The 21,956-nt window shown below is 38.1% G+C and overlaps 2 protein-coding genes across 2 annotated transcripts in view; one reads left to right on the forward strand and one right to left on the reverse strand.

The window, feature by feature from the left end:
* Positions 1-6,880, forward strand: part of SLC23A1 (solute carrier family 23 member 1) — a 24,963-nt gene extending 18,083 nt beyond the window's left edge. The window contains exon 15 of the mRNA XM_044664559.1: positions 6,794-6,880. The gene's annotated coding sequence lies outside the window, so the exon portion shown is untranslated. The remainder of the gene's footprint in view (positions 1-6,793) is intronic.
* On the reverse strand, positions 6,060-17,944 carry PAIP2 (poly(A) binding protein interacting protein 2). The gene is made up of 4 exons (XM_044664560.1): positions 17,820-17,944; positions 11,317-11,480; positions 9,901-10,080; positions 6,060-7,131 (listed from the first exon to the last, which is right to left on the reverse strand). Exons 2-4 carry the CDS (start codon positions 11,452-11,454, stop codon positions 7,075-7,077), a joined length of 375 nt encoding a protein of 124 aa, XP_044520495.1. The 5' UTR covers positions 11,455-11,480; positions 17,820-17,944; the 3' UTR covers positions 6,060-7,074.
* Between the last annotated feature and the right edge of the window lie 4,012 nt (positions 17,945-21,956).

Consider the following 21,956-nt stretch of genomic DNA (forward strand, 5'->3'; position numbering starts at 1 on the left):
CTTCATCTCCCCCAGCATTCATCATTTCTGATAGGTGTGAGGTGGTATTTAGAATTGTTTTACCTTTCTTTTGTCAATAGTGATTTAGAGCATTTTTTCATATGACTATAAATAGTTTTGATTTCTTCTTCTGGAAACTGCTTGTATCCTTTGATCAAATATTTGTCAACTGGGGAGTGACATTATAAGTTTGATCTTTGCTCAGTATATATTTAAGAAATAAGGGGTTTATCAGAGAAACTTACTGTAAAAAAATTTGATATTACTTCATTATCTATGATATCTTTTAGCATAATGTAGTTTTCCTGATTATTTCTTTCAATAGCTCTATTTTGGTTTTTCCTTTGTCAGAAGTTATGATGGCTACCACTGCATTTTTTACATTAACCAAAGCATGCTAGATTTTGCTCCAGCCTTTTATTTTAATTGTTTGCATGCCTTTCTCCTTCAAGAGTGCCTCATGTAAACAACATACTGTTGGAATCTAGTTCCTAACCTATTCTGCTTATCTGCTTTTTTATGAGTAAGCACATCCCATTCCCATTCAGTTTTGATTATAAATTTTCCTCCAACCCATTTTCTTGTTCCTTCCTCTCTTTATCCTTTCCTCAAAGTTCTATTTAGTTTCTATCCACTGCCTCCTCCTTGATCTGTCCTCTTTTATCTCACATACCCCTTTTCTCTTCTAGTTCCCTATTGAGTAAGTTGCTTTTTTATATACAACTGTGTGTGTGTATATATATATATATATATATATATATATATATATATATATATATATATTCTCTTTAAATCAATTCTGATGAGGTTCAAGCATTGTCCACCACTGCCCCCACCCTGCCTCAGTTCCCTCAGCATTGTAAGAGCTCTTCTTTGTGCTCCTCTTTTATGTAAGAAAAAATTTCCTCATTCTACCTCTCCCTTTCTCCTTCTCCAGTGCATCCCTCTTTCTCACCCCTTCATTTTTTTGAGATCACTCAACATAAACTCACATCCCTACTGTCTATGTAAACTCCTATTAACTGCCCTAATGATAAAGTTCTTAGGTGCTACATATGTATCATCTTCCCATATAACAGTAATGGCGAACCTTTTAGAGATGGGAGTGCCAGGTCCTGCCCCCACCCCTAAGACCATGTTCTGTGTCCCACCTTTACCCCAAACAGGGAGGGGGAAAAGAGCTCCCATTGGGCTGCTGGGCAGAGGGACAGATCATGTGAGAAATGTCCTCAGCCCAGGTGAAAAGGGGGAGGAGAGTCCCTCTGCCTTTCTAGTAATGAACTGGGGATTTGTGGGGAGGCAGCTGAGTGCCCACAGAGAGCCATCTGCATGTCATCTTTGGCACCAGTACCATAGGTTCTCTATCACTGCCATATAGGAATGTAAACGGTTTAACTTTAAAGTTTCATATGATTACTTTCATGTTTACCTTTTTTTCCTTCTCGAGTCTTCTGTTTGAATGTCAAATTTTTAATTTAATTTTAGACATTTCATCAGAAATACTTGAAAGTGCTCTATTTCATTTAAATATCCCTTTTCCCCCTGAAGGATTATAATAAATTTTGTTGGGTAGATTATCCTTGATTGTAATCCCACCTCCTTTGCCTTCTGGCATATCATATTCCAAATCCTCTATTAAAAGAAAATGCTAAGGTAGCTCAGTGGATTGAGAGTCAGGCCTAGAGACAGGAGGTCCGAGGTTCAAATCTGGCCTCAGCCACTTCCCAGCTGTGTGACCCTGGGCAAGTCACTTGACCCCCATTGCCCACCCTTACCACTCTTCCACCTAGGAGCTAATACACAGAAGTTAAGGGTTTAAAAAAAAAAAAAAAAAGAAAATGCTAAATCTTCTGTCATCCTAACTGTGGTTCCATGATGTTTGAATTGTTTCTTCCTGCCTACTTTTGAGGTGTTTTCTCTTTGACCTAAGAGTTCTAGAATTTGGCTATAATACTTATAGGTGTTTTCATTTTGGGATCTCTTTCAGAAGATGATCAGTGGATTCTTTCCATTTCTAGTTTACCCTCTGGAACTATGATATATGGGCAGTTTTCCTTGATAATTTCTTGAAATATTAGGACTCTTTCTTTGATCATGGGTTTCAGGTAATCCAATAATTCTTAAATTATCTCTCCTGGATCTATCTTCCAGGTCAGTTGTTTTCCCAATGAAATATCTCATTTTTCTTTTTACATTTTTTTTCTTTTTAAATTATTTCTTAAAAGTGTTATGGAGTCATTAACTTCCACTTATCCAATTCTAATTTTTAAGAAATTATTTTCTTCAGCAAGCTTTTGTAACTTTTCTTCCATTTGGGGAATTCTGTTTTTGAAGTTCTCCTCCTTGGTGAATTTTTGTGTGCCTTTTACCAATAGGCCAATTGTTTTTTTGTTTTTTGTTTTAATTTTTTTTTAAACCCTTACCTTCCATCTTAAAATCAATACTGTGTATTGGTTCTAGGGCAGAAGAGTGGTAAGGGCTAGTCAATGGGGGTTAAGTGATTTGTCCAGGGTCAAATAGCTAGAAAGTATCTGAGGCCAGATTTGAACCTAGGACCTCCCTTCTCTAGGCCTAGGTCTCAATCCACCGAGCGCCACCCAGCTGCCCCCAAGCCAATTGTTTAAGGTGTTATTTTCTTCAGTATTTTTTGGACCTCTTTTACCAAGCTGTTCTTTTTTTCATCATTTTCTTATATCACTTTCATTTCTTTCCCCAATTTTCCTTCTTCCACTCATCTTTTTAACTTCTCTAGGAATTCTCATTGGTATGGAGTCCACTCAAAGTCTTTGAGGCTTTTTTTTTTTGGTTATATTTCACATTGTTGTCTTCTTCTTAGTTTGTCTTGGTCTTCCCTGTCACCACAGTGGCTCTTTTTGGTCAAATTCTTTTTTCTGTTGTTTCCTCATTTTCCCAGCCTATTTATTTGCTCTGAATTTTGTTAAAGTTGAGATCAGCTCACCTGGGACAGAGACACTGCCTCAAGCTTCAGGCTTTATCAAACTGCTATTTCCCAAGCTGGTTCTGGAGGTCTGTGAGTTTTTAGTGCCTAGGTTTTTTGTCCTTCCAAGGTGGCAGAAGACTAGTCATTGTTCACTTGGTCTACACTCTGCTCTTTACTTGGGAAGGGCCTTGGTCCCCCGCAGCTGCAAGCACTAGAGCTCTTTGCTTTGGTACTATGACCAGGGACCCTGTTCTCTTGTGATCAACTACCAGCACTCCTCTCTGCCCTGGAACTGTGACCCAGAAATGCATATGGACCATAGATTTGCCAATCAGCATCTGCTATACCTGGTATGGCAAAGGATCCCTAACAATGCCCTGACTGATTGTCTGATTCCCTTACTCTCTCTGGGCTGACACCTCCAGAAGCTACTTGCTGATGTGGCCAGACAGGTCTCTACCCTGGTGGTAGACTTTTCCTGCTAACCTATTTTCTTTAGGCCAGAAAATGTCTGTCTTCTTGTTGGCTCTGCCATTCTAAAATTTGATTTCAAGCATTATTTTAAAAGTTCTTTGGAAGGGAAAGTTGAGAGTTCAGCTGGGCAGCTGCCCCTAATCCAATATCTTGGCTCTGTCTCCTTATAGAAAAAATGCTTTTTCTAATTAGCATTATCTCTTGGAGAGTATGTTTTCATGTGGTCAATAGAATTCCTTTGAAAATTGTTCTTTTCCTTTGGCCACTTATGTAATGGAGATGTATCTTAGTGTCATATATTTGCACCAATTCTCTATATTTTTGACAGCAGACTTTTGCTGGTGATATTTGATAAGAATGCTTTTTAAATTTTCAATGAGTTTACTCATGTAAAAGCTTTGTGTGATCAAAATAATCTTTCCTCTTATGATTTTCTTTATTCCCTTTATCAAGAATTCTTCTAGCCATGGTTGTGAACAGAATCTGATCTAATTTTTTTTTAAATACTGTGACTATTTCTATTCAGGTGATATATCCATTTTAGCTTTTACTAAAGTGGTTTATGGAGTCCTTCCCTCAGTAATTTGTGTTCTCAGAACTAGATATAATTTCCACAAATCTAACTTTTACAGTAACAATAGTCACTATAAGTTTCCATGTGTATAGTATTTGTCTTCAATTATCTATTATAATAGCTCTGAGACAAATATGATTATCCCTATATTATGAATGAAAAAAAAAGGTTTATTTGACATTTAATGACTTGCCATTTGAGGTCACACAGCTATTATAATTTAGAGGCAGGATTCACAATGAGACTTTGCCTGTTACCAAGCCCAACAATCTTTCTATGATACCACACTGCCTTTTCAAGTAGGAATCTGGTTCTGGATGAGTATTTTTAAAAAATGTTTTTTTTAACCTTTACCTTTTGTCTTAGAATCAATATTTAAATTGGTTCCAAGGCAGGGGCAGTAAGGGTTAGGCATTTAAGTATTTTTAAATTTTTTGCTTTACACTCCTAGTTACATATAAAGGTATCATATGGACAGCCATTCAGGCATAAATGGCTCCTTTTATTCCAGTACACAGTCTCTTATAATATTCTGATCTATTACACCAATATATGGCCACTATGAGTCATGACTGATAATGAATCAATAATTAATCCACTTGTATCTGACCTTGAGGAAAATAAGTAGCAGAACCACAGCAAATAGCTGGGACCATTTAGTGTTAAAACTGTCACAATGGGGGACAGCTGAGTAGCTCAGTGGATTGAGAGCCAGGCCTAGAGATGGGAGGTCCTGGGTTCAAATCTGACCTCAGACACTTCCCAGCTGTGTGACCCTGGGCAAGTCACTTGACCCCCATTGTCTAGCTCTTACCACTCTTCTGCATTGGAGTCAATACACAGTATTAACTCCAAGATGGAAGGTAAGGGTTTAAAAAAATAAAAATTTTAAAAAAAATGTCACAATATAATAGTCACACAGTTGCACTGCCACAAAGGAATGAATGAGTCAAGGAGGCAGCTAAGTGGTTCAATGGAGAAAGTCAGGCCTGGAGAGGGGAGGTCCTAGGTTCAAATCTGACCTGACAGTTTCTGGCTGGGTGACCCCAGGGCAAGTCACTTAATCCCCATTGCCTAGCACTTATCATTTTACTACCTTGAACCAATACTCAGCACTTATACCAACCAGAATGTAAGAGTTTGAAAAAAAAAATGAATGAGTCAAGCATTAACTTCCCTGTTCAATAATCTGAGACTAAATTATACATCATCAAACTAGCTTCCAAAGAACGAAGTATTTGAGGAGTGGCATTATAGCTCACCTCTGACACCATGGATCATGGCAAATTTGGGAGAGGAAAATCCTGCTACAGAGCCTCTTAACTGAGCCCCAACAAGGTTTTATTTTTCTTGTTGCTGGAGAAATGCCAAAACAACCTCTATCCCATTTTGATTCTTCTTGTGAATGATGTTGGTCAATCTGATTTGTCCTAGAGGACAGTGAGCAACTATGATTAGCAATGGTGGGCTCAAGAGAATCTAAACAGGGTCAAGTGTTTCACATAAGATATTTATGAAGAGCACAGAACAGAGAGACATGGTTGTGTGTGGAAAAAAGGAATTGAGTAGGACACTAATCAAAGATCTCATGGAGTACACTTTGGGGAAAGACCCAGGTAAAAAGGAAGTAGGCCTAACTATATCAACTACCAACACACTTAAGAAAATGTAAAGGGAATAAAGATTCTAGGGCAGTCAGAGACATAAGGAAACAAAAGGATATGCTTAGAAGGGCCTTAAAATTAGAAAGAAATAGGGAAAGATCTTCATTTTACTTTGAGGCCAGAAGTTAAGGGGTACTGGTGGTTGTGCTCCAATTATAACTAAAGGACCTTCGAGATGGACAGAGTATGGATGGGCCTTGTAGTTTGCTTTCCATATTTCTTTCAGAAGAGAGGCACATCCAATGTGATAAATCTGTATGTGTGTACCTGACAATCTGTGATCCAATAAAGCTTACTTGTTCCTTCACCTTGTGACAGCCCTGCTGGCAAGTTACTGAGCCCACAGATAAAAAGTGGTTTTCTCCATAGGGGAGAATTCTTGCATTCAATAAACACAACCATCAGCTCAGTTCTACTATTATTTATTTTTTTAAATATTTTTGAAAAAATATAATTTTTTTACAATATTTTCAACTTAAACACTATTCACACTGAACACGTATGGCAGCTTAACCTACCCAAATATGAAGTTTAAGAAGCCAAAACTGTTCTAGCTTTGTTAAAAGAAAAGTTGTTGTGCTGTAGACTATTGTGTAGTGATGATTAACGAAGCAAGGGAAAAGCACCACTCAAATCAGAATGCTAAGACTTCCTTGGTTCAATTTGACTAAGTGTTATATGCTAGAATTTACATAGACACAGCTATGAAGTATTGGGGAACTTGGAAGATGATGTAATTTTCAAATTACACTCCTCCATGGATGTATAACTAGGAGTGGGTTTCAACATTTCTAACATGATAACATAATGTAAAAATCAGGGGGTAGTTTTCATCTATCTGTTTGTTACTTTGTAACTTTAGGATCCACTCGAGGCTGGGCTGGGCTGGGCTGGACTTCGTGGAGTTCTTTCATTACCAAGTCTATTCTTTAAGAACAAGCTTCTCTCCACGGGCACAAATACAATAAGTAACAATACTGAAGTCTGAACGAAGTAATTTGTATAACAATTAGAACTTTACTTTCAAAATTGACTTTTTTTTTTTAAGTTAAGGCATTAACAGGTGTTGGTTAACACCAAGTGACCAGTTTAGTCTCAATTAAAACAAATCATTTAGTCAAATTTCTAAATCTCTTTCAGAGGTGGTCTGATTTGTCACAACTTGACTGGTGCTTCTTTCCTCACTGTCCTTCACATCAAGCCAAGGTCCAATTATTTTCAGTAAACGTTTGACAGCTTTTTACTTAATAACAGTCTCAGCACTTTTATTAAGCATGCAAGACTAACAAAACTTTGGCAATGCATAAGTGTAACACAGTGACAAGAAGGGAGAGCTTTTACAATTAAGTCTTCTAATACTGCCTTCACAGTGTGGAAATTGTGCTACATCCACCAAAAGAGGGCCCCGTCTACTCAAATATTTAGTACTTCACCCCAGGAACAAACTCCTTTGCATTTGGATTCAGATTACTCTTGACCTGGAAAGTAAGAAAGCAAGTTTACTAAAAGCCTGCTCCTAAAAGCTCATTCGTATTCATTATTTCCCCACATGCAAAAGTAGTTTTAAGTTCAAGACAAAGCAACAACTCAAGGTTCAATTCGGAAGATCGGTCATTAACCCCACAACAAAGGAAAAGAGAACCAAATGTATGTAATAGCCTCCTCACATTAAAGCAATGTAAGATATTCTCAACAAGTTGGAATTCAGGGAAGTTAGAATTTAACCAGGAATACATATTTCATATTAACTGATGGCATCACTTTGCTCAAAGAGCTCTGGTGATCTAAGCATGATGCCTGCTTTTCTTTGAAAACCAAAAACTTAGACCACTTAAAGTTATAGGTAGTCTAACAACGTCTGTATGCATTATTTATTTATTTTAAACCCTTACCTTTTTTCTTAGAATCAATACTTTGTATTGGTTCCAAGGCAGAAGAGCAGCAAGGGCTGGGCAATTGGAGTTAAGTGACCTGCCCAGGGTCACACACACTAAGGAACCCAGGACATCCTGTCTCTAGGCCTGGCTCTCTCAGCCTTCTCTAGCCACCTTGTTGCCCCTCTAAACCTTATTATCAAAAGTTTCTGATAAGATGCTTTCACTAGAAACACTGTGTTGGTCAGTCAAATAAAGAATTATGATGAAGTCTACAGATCATGGAGACCCTGATTTCTTTGTTCCTCCCTTTCCCTGAATGCCTTTTAGGAGCTGAAAGATGTAAAATCCCAAATGAATCAATCTACTATTTGTTAGTATTGAGGATGAGCAAAAGATCAAAATTACTGAGCAAAACTCCTTTAGTATGTAGAAAGCTAATGTTTCCTAAATCCTACTGTAGGTAATGTTTATTGGAAAGAAGCCTGAGTTCTATTCTTACCCAAGTTCTCCATCACTGGACTAGTTGTATGACCTCAGGCAACTGACTTACTTTTTATCTACCTCAGTTTTTTCATCTCTAAAATGTGGTAGTTGAGCTAGATGATCTCTAAGGCTTATAGTTCTCAAATTCTATTATTTTTTAGGCTTTCCTCAGGCTTGCAAGTGCACAAACCAGAGGACAAAACATAAGGGAGCAAAGACATGCCTTTGAATTCACAAATTCTTCTACTGCCGCTTGATTTGGCAACCAATGAAGAAAAAAGGCATCAGGATGCACTTCAGGGCACGGGACACCTGGGCCTTCTAGATGGACTCTGGTTTTTAGGTTATCAGCTAGAAATTGTACATGATTATATCCTCAATATCCTGTGGCAAGAACTTAAAATACCATTTTCATATTTGATACATAGTAAGATTGCCTTACTTAGGATGTATTCCCCCACCCCAAGTAAAAATATGAAAAACTTCATGCCATAATAATACAAAATGCATATGAATCTTTTTAGCAACTAGAGAGAAATAAGATTATTCATATTTTAAGTAATACTAATCGGCATTCAAATTGAACAAACCAAGCACTGTACTGTAGTCATAATGAATAACATCCAAAGTTTATTCTTTATACCTAAGCACTTCCTTTCACAAAGACGACACTTGTATATATTTACTTATTGACTGAATTAATAACGTAGCTCTAAACAGGCAGACATATCAACAAATTACTCAGAATAAAAGTATTTGTTCCACCAATAGCTCTGTGTTTATTATAACAAAGGACACACTTACACTGTAAATTTCAGTGTTCTCTAGTAGCCCTTCGGAATAGTACTCAAGCTCAGTGACCAAGCAACAGCTGCAAATGATGTTTCAGAGACTGGGAGTGAATTCCAGAGTGGCTAGGGGTTGTAAATAAGGATAGAAAAGCTGGCATTCAGTCCTCACTAGGTTCCTAGTTTGATTCTAGCCTTATTAGTTATGTTAATCTGAAATGGAATTTAATCAAATAAAGACTTCTTGGGCCCCAGGCTAAATGTTGGTATTTAGCTTATATCAGAATTCTGAGAATTTCTCTTATTGCAAATATGAATCCTGTTTATTAACAGCTTTTTTCAGTAATAAAAAATGAAGGAAGAGTTAAAAAACACACTTGTGTAACTGATTTTTGCTAGGAGATTATTAGAATCAAATCTAAGAAGATAAATGGTGAGTTGGAGTATTTGAATCAAAACTTTAGGTTATAAAAGGATCATTGATATTAAAATGATAGAATGGCTGAGGAGAAAATATTCAGAATCAGAATTTAATTTCTCAAATTTAAATAATCCTGTTCTTAACCAACTAATAATCACCATAGCCGTCCTTTTAAAGGAATGAAGCGATTACTTAAAGCCATTTAAATATTCTAGAAAGAGTAATAAATAAGGCAGGGAGATTAAGTGACTGAGACCAGGAATAAATAAATGTTCAATTTGAGACTAGAGCCAAGGAGACCCCAAGCTTTACTCCAAGTTGGGGCTGAGGCAGTTCATTTTGGTATAATCCAGCACAGAATCCCAAGCTTTGGAGCAGGCATCACAACAATTTTGGCCAACAGAACTACTTCTGATGGAAAAATGATTTAGTAGAATCAGAAGATTTTAGAACTGGGAAAACTTTAGAGATCATCTAGTCCAACCCCCTTGTGTTACAGATGAATAAACAGGCTCAGAAAGATTAAATGCCTTACATAAGGTCATACAACTCTTAAGTGTAACAGGCAGGGTTCAAATTTGGGTCTTCTGAATGACTGAGATATACTACTCAGTACCTTTTCTCAGAGTAGAACAGAGAGCCAAGTTTTAAAAAGACAAAAAATAATATTTTTTTTACCACAAGATCCTCCAGAGAAGAACTGTCACTGATGACAAGGTCATTAAACTGGTCCTGAATTTGGTCCATAGTTTGTGGGAGGTCTCGAGCTGGAATGAACCACTCATGTTCTTCTTCTTCTTCCAGCATTTCCTGGAAACAGCGTTCAATAAATTCTTCTTCCCACAACTCCTCTTCAATCTAGCAACAGAAAATTATTATTTTAGTGTAAAATATTAAGATACATTAGAAAAACAAATGCAATACCCACTTTGCTTCTGTTTTAAAAAGAGATTACTTTTTAAATTTAGTTGAAACATCTGTTTAGGGTACTTTAGGGATCAGTGCCATAAATTTACTAATATTAATAGGATATTTTTCTTTCCTCCACTATTTATGTTTGACAGAACAAATGACAAGTCAGAGAAGAAGGGATTACTTTTTTTTTTTAACCCTTATCTTCCATCTTGGAATCAATACTGTTTATTGGTTACAAGGCAGAAGAGAGGTAAGGGATAGGCATTGGGGATTAAGTGACTTGCCCAGGATATCAAAAAGCTAGGAAATGTCTGAGACCACATTTGAACTCCAGACCTCCCATCTCTAGGCCTAGAGGGCATTACTTTTGAACATCTTTTATCTGATGTGAGAAGCTGTCTTGGCTACTGCTGACAATATAATTACTTAGGAATATTCACTTAAAGAAGCTCAAGTCCTAAAAGAACACTACCAAGTTTACACTGCTTTTTATGGCAAAGCTGAAGAAACTAACAATATCAAATACAATTTTAAAAGGAGTAAACAGACATACCATTGTCAACTGCCAATGTTAAAAGGGCAGTAATACAAGCTGAATCGATAAAACATGTATCTGAGTAACCCAAGAAACTAACCATTTTCAGAGGGACAAATAGCTGTGGTAACTAAAATTAAAACTTTTAAGAAAATAAGGCTTTTGCAAGTTTGGTTAGGCTTCTGCCTACACATTTAATATGAGAGAGTAACCGTGGTATATCTAGATTATGTCTTAGCAAAGAAAAATCCACATTTTAGGTTGTAAGTTCACAGCCTCAATGAGTGTCAACATTGCATAATAGATAGGGGGCTGGTCTGAAAGGCAGGAAGACCCTGTGCTCAAGTCTTCCTCTAATAAGTGCCTGGCTGTATGACCCTGGGCAAGTCACTAAGCTTCTTAATTCATAGCAGTAATTCTAACACTATACTATAAGTTGAAGAGAAGGAGCTGACCTACACTGGTACAAAGAGTTTCATCATCTTGGCATTCCCTACCTAAACCAATGAGCCCATGGTCATATTTGTCTTAGTTGCAAAATATGAAGGAACATACTCTCCAAGGAAATACAAGTCTATTTATTCCAACACTAGAAAGAGCACAGGTCTAGGAAAAAAATCTTTACACAAAACACAACCACAAACCTGTCTGTTGAATTCCTCTTCGTTTTCCATCCACATGTACTCAGCAAATGGATTATCATCTTCATGAGAATGACCATTAATAATCACATCTTCATTGATGATGCTTGGGCTAGTACTGCTGCGACTTGGATCTTTCATGGTTGTATGTTAGTTGTTTTTGTAACCTTATAAGAAGAAGCTTAAAATTAGTTGAGATTGCCAAGAAAACAAATATGAATTACTGAGATCACATAAGCCAACAAAGCACTTCAAAAATGATTTGTTAAGTTACAAGAAATATTAAGGAACTGCCAAAATTTATTAAAAATAATTCTGATGAGCAACAATATCAAAATCTGCATCAGTTTTGTTTTTTTTTAAAGGGAATCTCAACATAGACTGCTTTGAAATGGGAATACAGAGACCTGGGTTCTAGTCCATGTCTTGCCACTAACACCAAGCTTTGTGACTCTAAACAAGCCTATTTTCTACGCTTCAGTTTCAATAACTATAAAATAGGGGAACTGGACTACATGCTTTCTAAAATGCCCCACTAATTTTTTATTCATTTCCCCCTTTCTTTCTTTGGCTTTATAGAACTAGGTCCATCCTGGAAAAGCTAGTGATCAAATTAATTCCTACAAAGCTAATTTTATTTTTAGATTGATTTCTATTTTAGAAACCAAAGATACTTTTCCAATGGAAAAAAGAACAAAAACACAAAACCCTGAATAACAATGAGTTCATGTCCAGTGTCAGTAAATTCAGATTATTCTAACAACAGTGTACTGATAAGTGCTATATACTTTCTGGAGAAAACTATGAGGCATCATTTAAGAATCTTTCCTCAATTATCAACTCCCCCCTTCTCCGAACATCCTCTGTCCTTGGAACTTCACATTCAAAGATTCTGGCACATAACCACCTTCCTTCAGGTGTTTACAATTTCTATTTAAGCTGGTATATATCATTACAATCAACTAATAGATTACTTTCAACTAACACATAGATTTACAAATGGAAGAGTCCATAGAAACTATATATTCCATCCCCTTCGTTTTATAGAAAAAGGAACAGAGTATCAAAGAGGTTAAGTGTCACACAATTAAGTGTTAGAGGATGGGTATAATATAGGCAAGAAATCTTCTAAGTTTGAATTTTTATGTTTTAGAGTCTTAAGAAATGTTATAAAGATGTTTTAAAGGGAAATCTACTAGTAACCTAAACAGTAATTTTAATGAATCGTGACAAAATGGGAAAATGATACTGTGAATATCTATTCAGGCCTGCCTTTCCTGAGGCGACACTATCCTAAAATGTAAGATTTCCTACCAGAAATGTGGCTCCCCTTGGGGTAAAATTCATAGAAGTTGATCTGCCATGTGTGATACCTGGGCCTTGAAATTCAGTCTACAGCTTTGTCTGTATCCCCAAGTATTAATATTCCCAAATAAACCTGAAAGCTATTCTTAATAAACAAATGTTTACCTTATGACTTCAATCTTTTGTTTTATGTAGTTTTATTTTGGGAGCGAGGCACAGCAGGGGGCTAAAATGATGACTTATTTCCAATCAATATCCCCTAGGCTTTTTTCTGTGAGTTACTTCTCACAGCTTGGCCCTGAAGGTCTTTCCCCACCACCTGAGTGCCCCTTAATTCTAGTTAGTTTCAGCTGCGATGGGAGAGGGTGTTGAATAGTGATAGAACACTGGTAAAGAACTGTTGATACACTATGATGCAGTAAGTTCATTTGCCTCTTTCACTATGATAAAACCCAAACCATGTAGTAGAAATCTATTCAATTTTTCCTTCCAAGTTCAGGATTCTTTAGTCCACAACAGATGACAACTACAGAAAAAGAAATTTCAGTATCAGCTGGGGTGGGAAGCATGGCACTCTGAAAGCAGATAAGACAAGGATTCAGAAAATTAATTTTTATGGTGGAAATACTTTCCTGTTGATATATTTATAATGAAAGTCCAAAGAAGCAAAGAAAATGTCAACTACTGTATTTGTAGGCTGAGTTCAAATGTTTACTAAACTCCTCTAAACTAGAAAAGAAAATCGAAAGAGAATTGCCTATTTTAATTTTTGTCAAATATCCAATATGCTCAGTTACATTTTTACCTGACTCAAATATATTACTAATAACTATAGGGTCTATCTATCCTGCCTTACAATTGGACAGAACTAAATCTAAATGGAGTATTCAATATCCTCTGCAACTAAGCTATATTCTAACAACTTTTAACAGCACCTAACTTTTTTCTACTCTTACTTAAATTTCAGAGAAAATGAATCCCACTTTTCCAAAAATTTCAATATTAAACTAAAGACCACTTATCTCTTTGCATAATGTGATACAAAATTCCTAAGTTTAGGGCATTAAAAAAAAAACTATCCAACTGCATCTGTACCAGTCAAAATTTAACTTGCCAGTAACTATATACATGGGCACGAGACATATGTACTGAAATACTTAATTTGGTTTCAAATATGCTTTAGCTAACTCACTTGAGTAGAATACAGAACCAGATCTAACAAAAGCCCTGAATTAAAGCCTTTTTCAAAAGTGTTATGGGCAAAAGTTTGTGCCAACACAATGAGAAACCTGCCTAGGCAAGTTCTGGAGCCTAGAAAAACATCAGGGGACTCCTCTCCTTTCTTGATGGCAACTACTAAAGGATAGCTGAGCAAGGAAAGGATTAGAAAATAGGTCTTAAGCTTCAAACAATGCAGTTAGACAGGAGCTAGGTCAGCTTTTTGCCCATTATCACCTCATCAAACCACCTCTGGCTTTGAAGGCCATAAAAGACAAGTAGCTGACCAGGATCACTTTTAGTCAAGTAGGGGCTGTTCAAGTAATTAATAACTGCAACAAGCAAGAAGTAATTGAGGATAATGATAATGATGACGACAACTACTACATCTTAAATACAAGAGGAAAGAAAAAATTGCTGACTAGATTTTGGTCCCTAGTCAGAAGTGGGAGCCAGAGGGGTGAGTGTCCCCTACTCCCAGAATATGCTATACCCATCATTAAGGGGCTTAATGTATGGTGAGATTCAATATTTGTTTTATTCTTTCTTCCTACAACCAAATCCTTTACCCTCTTGGTGCCAAACATATCCCTCAAGGTTACTTCCTTTGGATTTCATCAGTTTTTAGCTTCATGTTCTCAGCTTTGTCAGAAAATTGATCATTACTATTATTAGCTAATGATCTCCATTGCACTATACATACATACATTTGATCTTGACAACCATCCTGTTGTGGAAGGAAGGCAGTTGGAAATCACACATGAAGTAACTGGGGCTCAAAAATTTTCCTTTTATCTTCTACTCCAAAAGCAGGCATGACTAATCTAGACCTCCCAAACTAGATAATTAAAATTAGTAATGCTTATTAATTTACAGAATGCTATTGTAGAGCTGGTGAAATTGCAGGAGACCAACTCCCCAAATTAAGTTCAGATTTGAATGGCCAGTACGAACTAACAAAAGCTTTTAGAACTGGAGGGAAAATATGTGCTGGAAGTAACATATTCTAGCCAAAATAAAACAAGAGCTCCAAAATGGACTCTGACCAAGACATTAAGATCATAAACTGAATAGGAAGGGTCCTAAGAGGCCATTTATTCTAGTCCTCTCATTTTCTAGTTGAGTAAATAGGGATGGTAGAGAGGTTAAGACTTGACCATGGTCATACAACTTCAGTAGGTATATGAGACAGGATATGAATGCAAGTTCAGTGTCCTATGAATTATACAATTTCTTCAGTTTCAATTAGGAAAACCCTTATTTGGTCCTTTGATTTCTCACTATAATTTTAGTTTAATTCAAATATGGGTATGTGATGAATAACTGCAACTAAACAGAATTAAGGAGACACAAAGCTATTATCAAACACTTTATAGTGGATCTGCATTATCATTTTATCCAGGGACTCCTGTTACATACTTCTTCCAGAACTTAATTCAACTATATTCCCAAGTTAGTATATCTTCCTAAATAAAGTTTTTTTGGAGGGAAAGGTAATGGTTAGAGGGGGGGAAAAAGAAAAACACATTAAAGGTCACACTAGAATCTAGGGGCATTTGCAGATGATACATCTATGCTTAGTAGTAAAAACTCTCTTTTCAAACATTGATCTGTTGTCATCTTTTCATCAGGATAGATTATGTTACCCACTTTAAATTTGAAGGAAGGTTTTTAGAAGGAATCCCCAAGTTCTAAATAGTATGATTTTTAAAATCCTCAACTGTTACAGAATAAAATGAATGAAACTCATTTTTTTCCTTTGTTGATTTCAGGAAAAACTATAATTTTGACAGGATGACACTGACTCAAAAAAATAGTTAACCACTTTGCTAGTTCCTACAAAAAATAAAGCTTCCAAATGATCACTGCAAGAAGTTCTGAGTAATATTAAATAATTCATATTAATAACATGTTAAATTTTACCAAAGACAATTAGTCACAATGCAATCACCTAGTATAAAATTTATTGGCATTAATGTGAAAAATATGCAAATTGTATATTTCTCTCTAGAAACCCTAGTAGTAGTACAGTAACATTTTATAAAGTATAATATCTTAGTTCTGTGTTTGTTTGAATGTGTTGTTTGAATAATGTCTCTTGGGTCCATTATCTTAGACCTTTATAACATGTTATTTTAATGAATGTAAAATTATGGGTCTACAAAGAAACCACCATTCTATAGCAACAGATTTGTACCCTTAATCTCAGCAAGCAGCATAACATGTGGTTGGCTTGCGACTACAGGTAAGACTCAAAAGAACACATCATAGTAATGAAAGACTACATTATACAAATAAACCATAGCAGCAACCTAACTTTACTGAATGTAATGGTAACTGAGAAGATTATTTTTAATAATGAAGAGTTTGAAAGTTTAAATCAAAGCAAGTGTTTGTGTGTTAGAATGTAATTAGGAACTCCAAAGACTAGAAATAAGTGCACTCAATTTTCAAATTCTGGAATGTAAATTTAAAAGTTCACATGAAGATCTTATGTTGAGGACAAGAGATCCATTTTCCTTAATTCTCGAGTCTAGGAAAAACTCGAGTGGACACTTTCAGATCAGGAATCTGATTCTAAAAGATTAGAAAAGACTGTCTGTCTGCTTTTTAGGTAAAAAAACTGTTAACTATTACCCTTCTACTCAAACTTAGATTTTATTATCTTCTCAAAGTGTTCAGCTTTGCACAGACATTCTATGCCTGCTTTCAACTACTCCACACCCCTTCCCCTCAATGTTTTTTTCTTGTATATTATGCATCTCATCTTTCATTTTTTATGCAAGTGCACAGGGCAAGATTATCATGAGAACATCTAGCACTGTGATGGAGCTTAATAAAAATCACCCTGTCATATTAACTTGAAACAGCCAGCTCTATCCATTTCAATATGTCTTCTCTTAGTGGTAATGTGCAGTCAAATTTAAATCACAAAATTTCAAGAGTGATAGGAGAAAGAGTTCCAAACAACCTCGAAGAAATTATACTCCACAAAGGTGGCAAGAATAGGCATAACAATAATTACAGTAAAAAAACAAAAACAAACCCACAAGATTTCCATATGTAGGGCTCAAAAATAAACTTAAAAGTTATTGACAAAGCCAACCTTCTTCCCAAGGTATTGTGTCTGCATCTCTCACAGAAAGGACTCAGGGATTTTGGTGAGCAGTCTTAAGTGATCTGTAAAGTCTCAGCTGAAGGCTATAAGCAAGCAGATCTGCTTTAAGGTCCTCCGGAAAAAGCCCAGACTGTTTGCTGCGGTTCACTGTGTTCCGCAAACCTAGCCCCAGGTGAGGGATAGAAACATATTTTGGCAACTTGGGAAAGGACGGGTACGTAGTAGCTATCTGTAGCACCTGCATACGTGCCCCAAGCATGTGCTACACAATCGTCTAAAGCTGGAGGAGTGGTGGGCGGGGCAACAATGGGCTCAGAGAGAACAGCAAAGCTTCCAAAGGACTAGCAGCAGCTCTCCCACTCTCCTCGCCTGGGTACTTTAAGAGGCTCCCATTAGGACACCCACCCCTCTCGGATTTAGCAAAGACTACGCAGGCGCGGTAATGATTGGGTTAAGGGGGGGAATGTTGCGCGTGGTGACGCGCAGGCGCAGACAGGGAGAAACAATGAGCTTTGTTGCCCGGGCGGCGGTGGGGGGCGGAGGGAGTAGGGGAGAGAGGTGTGTGCGGGGAGGGGGAGCGGACGGAGGGAAAGGTTGGTATCCCGGCAGCCCCCGCGCGCCACCAGAGACCCGGATGGAGAGCCGCGAGAACCCAAATAATAAATCATGACAATAAAAAAAGTCACCGCCATTTCATGGGGGAGAAGACAGAACCCTCCGCCCCTTACACCCGCGAAGGCCAGGAGGGACTGAGGGTCCCTCAGCCCGCAAGGCCTTTCAGGCTCCCTCAGGCGTCATGGAGTCCCTCTCCGCTGCTGCGCCGCCCCCTCCTCCCGCCGTTCCGCCCGGAGGGGGCCCCCCTCACCCAGTGCACGGCAGCGGGGACGGCAGCCAGCGAGTCCTGTCGGCCTCAGCGGATCTCCACAGGCAGCGCCGCTCCCCCCGCTCTACGTGCGCTTCACCCGCCGCCTCCCTTCCCCAGTCCCAAACAAACACCCAGCCCGGAAGTGACCTCACTTCCGCCTCTGGCCCCGCCCCCATTCTCCTCCTCCCTCCCTCGGCTTCCATGGAGCCAAAGCGCGTGCCTACCCTTCTCTTAGCTCCTCCCTCTCTCCAGTCTCGGGCAGCTGGGTGGCTACAGATCGGCCTGCACCTGGCTCCTCCCCCACCCTGACCGCTGGGTGCGCTATTAGGGGAGTCTGAGGTTTTCTGGGTTCCGCCTAGGGTAAGGGAATAAGTATCTATGCCAAAAAAAACCCACGCCCATTCTACAGAAGCGAAGACTGAGGACCCGGGAAGAGAAGGGGGCTGGGCGGAGAGCAGACACCGGGCTGGGAACTCTAAACCAACCCTGTTTTTAGACGTAGCCTGGGGGGGGGGGGGTGAATTCTCGGACTCGAGATGACTGACAGGTGCACTGGGGTCAGCATGGCAGTACTGATTCAGACCCACTAACGCTCACCTCCCTTGCAGGCCTCCGAAGCGAACTTGAGCACAAAGGGAGACCGTGAAGAGTCCTTGAAAGGCTCCTAGGTAGTTTGATCAGAGGACTAAAAGGGCAGTCGGGATGCGCCTCGTAAAAGTCGGCCGGAACTGCCCATAGGGGCGGTGAATTCCTTTCTTAGCCCACAAAGCTGTGAGAGAGGGTCATTCTCCCTCCCCAAGAAGGAACTCCAATGTGGGTCGCAGCTTCCTGCCTCATCAGTTATCTCGGTGGCAACTAACATTCCTAGATAGGGTTCTTCTCGTCCTGAGTAGGGATAAAAAATATTTGAGCCCACTTTCTACAAATGTGTAATTTTGGTAAGTTCTTTGATATAACCCTTTTTGGAAAAGTGTGATGATTCCATTATGTAGGAAAAGGTTTGGCATCTCGAACCTGGAGCAAAGAACCCATCAAATTTCAAGGAAGAATGAGGTGAAGTCATCTTACTGGTTTGTAGAATGAGTCATCAGAGAATAGGTAAGGCGAATGGGTGACAACCTAACCTTAGAATTAGGAAAAGATCAGGTATAAAAACGCTGAGGGAAAACAGCTGGGACTGCATGCCTATTGGAGGTTGAAAGCTGGACTGTTCTTAGTTTCAACTCAAGTGAAGTCTTGTCAGATAAAATTTGGGGGGAAAAAAAAACTTTGTCCATCACTGCTTAGAAGAGAAGCAGTCTGGATTTAGTGACTTGCCCAGGGTCACACAGCTAGGACGTGCCTTGAGGTCACATTTAAACCCAGATTCTCCGACTGCAGGCCTGGATCACTAAACAATGGTGCTGCCTTAAGTCATTTGGCCAGTTACTCTCAAAAGCCCTATATTCGAGCCAAAGACTTAAGTACTTAAGTGTTCACCTCTGAGTTTATAACCCTTGCCTGATCCATTGTAAGATTGGAGGAGTTTGGAATCCAGGTGGTTTGATTCACAATGATTGTGATTCATTAAGTGCTTCTGGGCTCGCTGTTTGCAAAACGGGACTACTTCTACTGCACAAAGATTGGATTTTTGTCTTCATATACCCATGCTTGATAAATGTTTGCTCAATTGTTATTTTCCTCCCGTGGTGATGGCAGAACTTGCATTTGGGGAGGGCTGATACTTAAGTGTAAACATGCACTTATACTTCTTTGGCTGTTTAGAACAATTTAGGTATTCTTATATCTACATTGAAGTACCAAGCAGGATAAGAATCTATGGAATTGTAATGTACTAGGGCTCTTGAAGGCATGTATATGGTCTAGAGGTGCAGATGGATTGAGTGCCAGGCCTAGAGTCAGGAAAATGAGTGTTTCTGAGTTCAAATCCAGCCTGACACTTCCTAGCTGTGTGACCCTGAGCAAGTCCCTTAACCATTTCCCTCAGTTCCTCATATATAAACTGGAGATGAAATAGCAAATCACTCCAATATCTTTTTCTAAGAAAATTATAAAATGGGGTCACAGTCAAACACAGCTGAAATGATTGAACGAAAAATGGGGGGGGAGGAGTCAGCCTGGATAGCATTTGGAGATGTCTTCAATTATTCTAATTGCTTATGACTGCCTAAGTCCATCCCTTTATCATTTTTTGCATGCTATGTCAGTAACTAGTGAAAATTAAAATTACAAACCCAAAGGATGTCACAATAGGGGCAAGCTCCATACATGGACACGTAACAGTTCAGCTGCCAGTATGTTACAGCAGTTTCCAAAGAATTTTTTTTAGGGGGAGGGGAAAGCTCGAGTTCTCCAATTTGCTTTAATCAAATAAACTTCTAAAACTAAGCCCAGTTCAAGCTCATTTCACTCCACCCCCCATCAAATGCATCCTCCCATAAGGGTCCAAGTCAGGCCAGTTATAAAAAGCTTCATATATGAACAGTTAACTGTCCCTCTCCTCCCAAACCATCTGAATCTGTATAACTAAGGCCGAATACAGGTCCTTTAAACAGTAATTGCTCCTCTCTGTAGCCCAATTCAGCCCTAGCTAGGGGAAAAAAGGGGGCTTATCTATCCTCTCCCCCAAACCCTTACTTTCTAAGGACAGAAGGCAAGCTAGGCAAATGGAGCTAAGTGACTTGTCCAAGGTCACAAAGCTACAAGTCTGAAGGGCAGGTTTCAATCCAGGTCCTCTCAACTCTAGGCCTGATGCTTTTATGGACTGTTCCATCTAGCTGTCCTGAAAAAGGGGAATTTCCAGAGACAAGTCCAAAGCAAGTAGGAATTGCTAAATAGTGTCCCATGATCCAGTAACTAAAGTGGACGTGGCATTTTACAGATATCAGTGTTTTAGAGTTAAATGACAGAAAAATACTGGACTTTGGATTAAAAAAAAAAGGATCTACTAATGCACTAAGCCAAAAGGAAAACTATGGAAAGAAAATAAATCCTTTTAACATGAAATATATTTGACTATTCCAGATACTGGACACTTGATTCAACTGTCCTCACAATTTATAAATGAGCAAACAATCTATATTCACTAAGCTTAACAATGTGTGGAAAATTTTAAACTAAATTGTTGAGATATTAAAAGTACTTCACATGATAGACACCTGAATATTTAGTTAAAAAAAAGCCTTTTAGTATAAATATATTTGACATTTAATCAAGAGTACATCTTAGTGCTTTCTTTACAAATAGCTTAAAGGATTACCCTTTCATAATACTTTCAACATATGGTATTCATCTCAACTCTTGATACTGAAATGGGAATTATGTTCAACATTTGTATGTATATAGGACATAGTCTGTCAGAGTTTCTGTACCACTCTTTTTAACCTAGGTGTTATGTGTACTATTAATATTTTCATTTGGATCATTTGGAATGTCTACTACCAGTTTTCATCTGCAAGCATTAAACTGAGTGAACTAATAATTTCAAATGTGTTAATATAGGGCAGCTCCTTCATATTGAAATGATAAACATCAAATGATTACACAGTTCTTTGAACACTAACCTAAATAAAAAGCTAGTAATTTATGAAGAAAATGGTGAAGGCACTATTTGATCATCTTGTCCACCAAAGCAAAAGGGACCTCTGATTCTAGAAGGATCTGATAATGGCTCATTCCTAAAATGTGAGAAATCTGATGCATTAAACAAAGAACCTTGATCCTAAGTTTAGGTTCTTTGACAGTCTCATTCACTAATTTTACAAATGTATAAACAATAAATCCTAAACTTACCTTGTAGCTCAAAAATAGTTGCCACTTAAAATACTTGACCATTATAGTTTACAATTTTATATTCAAACCAGGATGAGTTAGAGGCCCATCTCAGTCTATATTCAATCTTGCCCCTTTTGTTTCATATGTATGAGATCTCTTCTGTTTAGATTTTATTTTACCATATTTAGTGACCCTTCTTGCCTTCAGTAACCTCACATTCTAAATTGGCTATAACCCAATTCTTCTGTAAAGGAAAATGTTTACTTGCCTCCTCCAAAAGAACTGAAACAAGACCATTTATATTTGTCTTCCTCTTAACAAAGCTAACTTCAGAAGATAGAGGGACAGAACCAGATGATACAT

Source organism: Gracilinanus agilis, chromosome 2, assembly GCF_016433145.1.
Source record: "Gracilinanus agilis isolate LMUSP501 chromosome 2, AgileGrace, whole genome shotgun sequence".
NCBI classification, from domain to species: Eukaryota; Metazoa; Chordata; class Mammalia; order Didelphimorphia; family Didelphidae; genus Gracilinanus; species Gracilinanus agilis.

Bases quoted from the DNA above. Each gene is read 5' to 3' on its own strand.
- PAIP2 (XM_044664560.1), bottom strand. From the start codon at position 11,454: ATGAAAGATCCAAGTCGCAGCAGTACTAGCCCAAGCATCATCAATGAA. The intron at 10,081-11,316 runs GTTTGTGGTTGT...TTCTGTTGCTAG, and splicing joins AAGAGGAATTCAACAGACAG to ATTGAAGAGGAGTTGTGGGA. The intron at 7,132-9,900 runs GTAAAAAAAATA...CTTACTTTCCAG, and splicing joins CTTCTCTGGAGGATCTTGTG to GTCAAGAGTAATCTGAATCC.